At 38.7% G+C, this 6,840-nt stretch overlaps 1 protein-coding gene across 1 annotated transcript in view; it reads left to right on the top strand.

Moving 5' to 3' along the window:
- Positions 1-5,094, top strand: part of CCDC107 (coiled-coil domain containing 107) — an 8,489-nt gene extending 3,395 nt beyond the window's left edge. Inside the window, exons 3-6 of the mRNA XM_010561795.1 lie at positions 1,207-1,273; positions 2,517-2,607; positions 3,752-3,861; positions 4,462-5,094. Of these exons, the coding sequence (XP_010560097.1) occupies positions 1,207-1,273; positions 2,517-2,607; positions 3,752-3,861; positions 4,462-4,736 (543 nt within the window). The 3' untranslated portion in view covers positions 4,737-5,094. The remainder of the gene's footprint in view (positions 1-1,206; positions 1,274-2,516; positions 2,608-3,751; positions 3,862-4,461) is intronic.
- The last annotated feature ends 1,746 nt before the right edge of the window (positions 5,095-6,840 follow it).

The raw sequence follows: 6,840 nt of genomic DNA, 5'->3' as shown, positions 1-6,840 counted from the left end.
GGGGTGTTTTTTCCCCCCCCCCCCCCCCCCCCCCAATTCTGAGTCCATTTATGTGGTTGTCCAAAAGCCATTTATTGCTCGGTTTGTTTTTGAATGTGAGCTCCAAAGTTAAAATTATAGTATATCTGATTCTTCCTTATGAAGGTTTCTCACTGATCTTTTTTTAGACACTTAAAGAAGTGAGAATCTTACACCTCCCCTCCCCGCACCCCCTCCTCTCCCCCTCCCCCCAGTAAGAATCTGAGAACCTAAACAGTGCTGTTACCTGAGGTTGTAACTTAAGCCTCATGAGTATTTCACTTCCTTTTCATTCTTCAGAATGAGCTTGAGTATGGGAAGGAGATAGATGACTCCTGCAGAGTAATAGTCTTAGATTAGCAATTAGATAGAATAGTGAGTAGTCTAGATCTTTTATTTAGGACTTCTCATTTGGTCAAGCAGCTGCAACATAGGCTGTTACCTGTGACATGTGATACCTTTTCTACCATTAGTAAATTAAAAAAGTAGAACACATGATCAGTTAGGATTTTTTTTTTTTAATTATCAGTCTTGATATTTATTATTTTATAGTAAGAGATGTTACAGCACTTGCAGTGCTGAGAGTGCACCTGGAACATTGTTGCTTGCCTTCAGGGGAAAAAAAAACACTTAAACCTGAACAGGACTGGAGACAGCATCTTCATTTCCATAGTCAGTTTCGTATCATCTCGTATGTGAGAAAGATACAACAGCTTAGCAAGATGAACATAAAGGCAGACCAGTTTGGTTTTAAAAATTAATTAGTTTGTAAATAAGATTTAAACATCATAAAAACAATACTTTGGGTGTCAAAACTCTTTACACTTGTGGGACTGAGATGTAAATATTTCTATAATAGCATCTTTATTACTTTAAGAAAGAAGTTTTACCTCCTAGTTAATGATAGGAGACTGGATCCAGTAACCTAGAAGGTTCCTTCTGTTCATTTTTGAAAACTGGAGTTGAAATAGCAACTGCTTTCTTTTACAACTTTTGTCAGTCATGTTGTCACTGCTTAAAATCCAAAGTGTTAGTTTAAGATGGGAAGAAGGCATGGCAGAATAAAAGTTTCATTAATGGAGCACATTTCTGTGGTTGCTATTTAATTTCAGTAAATTTCTAAATGCATTTTTATTTTTAATATACAAATAGTGATGAAGTCTTCTAACATGATTATATTTATTAAAGATGAAGTCACATGAAGAAAGTCTCTCCAAAAAGGAAAAAAGTACAGAAGACAAGGCAAAGGAAACGGGTAAGATAGCCATTCAGAATGCATATGTTCACCAAAAATGCATATTTCCTGCTGGAACAAGCTACATATTTTTGTTGATGCAGTCTAGCTAAATGAGAACCATCTTCTAAGTTCCTTACGTGCAGTTAGGAACCTACAAAAAACCACTTTGTTATTCTGTGTACTTGAAACACTTGGTAGAGGTTTGTTTGAAATCTCCAAATGGTAATATTCTTTAAAACAGCTATACTAATACAGGATGGTTGTCTGCCTTTTAATGTCTGATGTTTTTCTTACTTAAGACCTGTTCAATTTTCTTCAGTATAATAGGATGTTTAAATAGGATTTAATACTCTTTAGAATTAATAGGGTATTTAAAAAGGATATAATGATCTGCTTTAGAGTTAAACTGTATTGATAGTGGAACAGTATGGATAAACAATTACAGAGTCTGTTGAATTTCTGGGTCAAATTGGAGACCTGACAAAAACATTAACTGTTTGTAGAAGAGATAGAATAAATGATACTCTCTTTTTCTTCATGATACGGAGCACTCTTGACTGTCTGATTCAGTCTATTCTGCATGTGCCAAGAAGCAGGCTTTCCTTTGGAGAAACAGTCAGGCACATCAAAGCTGAGCTGTTTTCATACATTTTTTTGCCCCTTGTACAGACACATTTTTAGTTAATTAAACAACTAGCAGCCTCTTTTGGTGTCTCTGTACACCAGATCTGTAATCAGGTTCAGCAGTGATTTTCTACACTGCCTACTTGCCATCCTTGTGTGTTGCATTATTCTTTCTTCACAGTTTAATAGTATTTTAGGAGGAGTTACTCCTCTCAACTCTAGTGCATTAAGTGTTGAATGTATTTGCGAGGTGTGAGTGGGCAAATTCATGACTATATTAAGTATAAATACACTAGTTTTACCTCAGGAAGTCTTGAAGCTGGGAAGGTGAGAGCCATATTCTTGCTCAGTTTCTGCCAAGGTGTTCTCTTTTTGCGTGCTATTGGAGACAAGTTATTGAATGAGAAGGACTTCTGGTCACACATAATAAGGCTTCTGTTCTTACCCTCACCACTCCCTTTTCATATTCTAGAATTTTATAGAGAAAAAACCTTCCTGTTTTTGAATCTGCCCAACCAAAAATATAAATTAGTATCGTTTTGGTATTGTAAATATATTTCTTACAATGTTCTCTCCCTCTTGCCCCCATCCCCCTGGCCCTGCCTCCCTTTTTTTTTTTGCTTTTGTTTTTTGTTAGAGCATCAGCTTTTAGAACTGGAGCAGCATCTAGCACAGACAGAGAAAATGTTAAATTCTTTATTGACTCAGTTGGATCCACTGTCAAACTGGTGAGTGTTTCTAAAACATCTCAGTTAGTATTGTTTTCTGTGAATTGAAATTCTCCAAAATGTTGACAGAGAGTTCTTAAAAAATGTTCCTTATATATAGGTAAGGAACACTGTTTAGGAACCTTCTTTAATTACTTATTGATTCTGTAGCCTTTTGCAGGTAATAGTTTTCTTCTGCAGTTCATGATCTTTTCCACAGACATCTCCTGTCTCTTGTTCACCAAACATATATGCAAAAGCTCAGACTTACAATCACGCTACTGTCACTTAACAAGTTAAACTTGAATATTGACCAAGGAGACTAATACTGAAAAAAACACTTAAGCTCGGTAGCATTTGAAAGCCCATGTGGGAATTGGATTTCTGGTATCAGAAAGAGTTTCCACCTTTTGATATAATTAGAAGACAAAACTAGTTATCAAGTTATGGCTGCTTATTTTTGTGTTTCGAAATGTTAAGTGTTAACACTGTTAAGTGATTGTGTGTGTTTCAGGGAAATATAACTTCGCTGTTGTAGTGTAACAAGGGAATAAGTAATATAACTTCCTTGTGGTTTTAGAGATGATCTTTTCTTAAGAAGCCTTACCCATCTATTGGAAATAAAAATATCCATGCAGTCCATTTTGTGTAGACTGACATCCTTCATGAAGCCGAGTTTAAAACATGCAGAATTTAGTGATTGTTCCTTTAGTGTGCTTCTGAACTTAATATGTGCTGGAACTATTAAGCAGCAAATTCACTGACCAATTTGCCTAACAAATTTCTAGTAGTGATGGGGAGGAGAGAGCGTAAACAAAATCTGAAATAAATGAGAAAAGCCTCTAAACTGTGAAGTTCTGTATTAGGCATTGTTGTACTAAAAATAAAATCACTTTGGATAATTGTTTCTTTCAGTACTCGTTACTCAACCTTGGCCATTGGGGCTCCAGTGTTAGAATTCAGTGACTAGATTATTCAGTAGGTGTATGTGATGGGCTCCCCACTTCTCAAGAGACAGTTCTCAAAGAAAAGCTTGAGCTAAACCAATTGCTAACTTAAGTAAGGTGTTTATCCACGGAAAGAAATACCACAATCTGGAGCATTATTATCAAGCACTCACTTCCAAGGTAATCTTTCAGCTGGTGACATCTGTCTTTTTTTCTAGTGTTAATGCTTTAGCTTGTGAACAGAAAGATGAAATAATGACACAGCTCCAATCAATTAGACGACTGATGAAAGAAAGTGGATTGGATAAATCAGAAAACAAGATGAAAGGTACTTTGGTATCCAGCAGGATGGATAACTAAGTAGTTTATATTTTAAAAGAATAAACAGATCTTACTATAATGATGTTCAGCTCCTGCATCTGAGGTGATGTGTGTGGAATTAATTTTATTCTGGAGGAGTACCATTATTCCTGTTTGAGGTGTATCTAATTTCAAATTTTTGATACATCATGATTTTTTTTAAGAATAGGTGCTAAAAGACATTGAGCTAGGATAGACCACACAGTCATGTTCTACTTTGTTAAAATGGGCTTCTTGAATGTGAGTTCCTGAGCAGTCTGTTAGTATTGGACTAACTTTAGTCTGCGGATTCCCAGATGGGAACCTCTGAGGCAGCGGGTAATGCTTGCATAATGTACCAAACATCAAATTGTGTATTAGTTTCAACTGGAGATTTCCAAGAGGTGTGTAGTAGTCTAAGAGAAATCTTAAATGTTAAGAATGGTTCAGTAGAAATTTGGGGAATTTTTGCATTAGTTGAGTCTTAATAAAAGAGAGAAAACAAATAAAAAATTCTACTTCTAAACTGACCCTTGAAATTTTGAGCCTTTCTAGTAATTTAAACTTACTTTTTTTTTTTAATTATAAGATGTCAGCCACATTTGTAATGAGAAACTAGAAGATCTTATTCAGTCATTTGCTGAACATTCTCAAGAGAAAGAAATGGATGACAGAGAAGATGACAGTAATGAAGATTTGCTTGAGGATGTTGATAATGATTACAAAATAGAAGAGCATGAATTATGTGATGAATGTGAAGTACATCAGTTTGAGCCAGATGTGGTAGAAGACCAAGAAATGATACACAAAGATGCCATTGAATCCAAAGAGATAGGATTGAGGAGACGTAATAGATACGAATGAAATCTGTATATGTAAAACTTCCAAAAGCCTATGAATTTTTTTTATACTGTTGTATGCACTTTAAACTGTTTCAAATGAAGTTATGTGCACTGCTATATGCTTTAAAAAGAGGGGTGAAATTCTGCCTGTGCTTGTATCTATGATGGTTCTGTAACTGACTTCAGTGGCAGCAGAATTTCACTCAGGATGTTTACATATTTTTTTCTATTTATTTTTTTCCTATAAAAATATTTCTGTACTCTGTATATAATGCACTGTAATTATATCTGACGCTTCACTAAAATATTAGAGTATCTTGTAATTAAGACTATAAAGAATAGATGTTTCATGAATGTTTTGTAACTAGTAAGCATGGTGCCACTTGAACTGTGACTTACTTGAGTTCATTAAAGAGCATGCACTGATGAATTTAGCTCTTTGTGGAAAACTTTTTTCTAGGGGGGAGTGAAAAGCAGTATGGGTTAAGTCTCAGGGATACATTCATAGTCAAGTTTCTTTATTTGGAGAGAGAAATTCAGCCACAGACGCTATTTTAAAATAATTAGTCCGAGTTTTCTGTCTCCTCAGGAATGATGTATTGTTTTGTATGTCAATTTAAACCTTAGTGCATTACACTGGATCACTTAATTGCTTCCCCACCTGTCCCTGGTTAAGCTCAGCAGCTGCCTAATATTTAATTGATACCTATTAGTACTATATCCCTGTTTCATATTTATTTTAACACAATAGAATCTGGCCTTTTGATTCATTGTAATACACTTTTTCTGACATCAGTATTAGCAGATGTATTGCTATGTATCATTCAAGAACTGTGGGGTTTCTTTTTTTGACATGCTATACCAACTTGATAGTGGCTTTTTTAGGTCAGTGTTAAGAAGAGCATTTTCTTCCTTTGCCAGAATAACTTTTGTCTATATCTTTATTTTCTGTTAATTTTTTGTTCACTTAACGCACATGCCTATGGAACTGCCACCCTTTAACGACAGGAATTACATTACAGGTAAGTCTGACAGTACAGTGCTGTTAAATTGTTTTATAATTGCATAGCTTTTAAGTAGGCCAGTTATAATGCCTGAACTCTTTTGCCATCTTTATTCTTGCAGGAAAATAACACGTGGATTTTTTTTTTATGGAGGAAACGTACTGTAGTTGAAGGGACCAAAACTGCTACTGTGTCGCTCACTGAAACGGAGCAAATTATTCACTCTTTTGTGTCGAAACGTGGCACGTCTTTGTTTCTAAAAATGGATCACACAGGCTTGGAAGTAGCAGCATCCAGGAGTACATCCTTAGGGCCAGTGTATTAGTAGTTTCACAGTGGGATTTTTGCCTAACTGTAGAAAAGTGATTGACCAAAAAGCCAGGGTTTCTCAAGAGGTGACAGATCTTTCCCCAAGACGGAACGGATGAATCAAAACTGCTACTCGGGCGCAATTTGCTTTTTAAGAATGACTGGCCTAGGTCTGGTCATTCAGGACGACTGGGACCGTTTAAAGAAATCGTGATGGCGTAGAGGCTGTCCTCCCAGAGTAAACCGAACTAAAGTGGACCGAACCTAATGTCAAAGCTTTGCTGGGAGGGGAGCTGGCGCCCTGCCCTCCCCTTGCTGTCGGCGGCGGGTCGGTCCCTCTGTCCGTAGGGCTTTGAGCTGTAATTCTGACCCAGGGCCGCAACCGTTCACCCTTCCGCTGCTCTGGCGAGGTCTCCGATTCCAGCTGCCCGGGGCGGGGGGCCGAGTTGAGGCCCCGGATCCCTGCGACGTGCCCAGCTTTCCTCACCGGCGGCTGCGGGGAGCGCAGGTGAGCGCCGGGGGGGCCGTTCCGGCGGGCAGCCCTGCCCCGAGTAGATCATTTCCTCAGGACGAACGGAGAATGCCTCTTCCCGCCTCCGGGGAAGGCGGTATCGTGCCAAGCCTCCCTCCGCGCCGCTGGACCCGGCGGGGCGCAGGTAGGGCGGGAGGGGGACGGGGCTGCTGCAGCCGCGATGGCGGGGCGGGCTCTTTCTGTCAGCCCGGCGGTGAGGGCGCTCCGGGGAGAGCCTTAGCGGGGCCCCGGCCTCTCCTGGGCTGCTGCCGGGGAAACGCGGCGTCTCCGTGGAGCTGCGT

Source organism: Haliaeetus leucocephalus, unplaced genomic scaffold (genome assembly GCF_000737465.1).
Source record: "Haliaeetus leucocephalus isolate CR32 unplaced genomic scaffold, Haliaeetus_leucocephalus-4.0 Scaffold151, whole genome shotgun sequence".
Taxonomy (NCBI): Eukaryota; Metazoa; Chordata; class Aves; order Accipitriformes; family Accipitridae; genus Haliaeetus; species Haliaeetus leucocephalus.
This window is presented reverse-complemented; position numbering and strand designations above follow the sequence as displayed.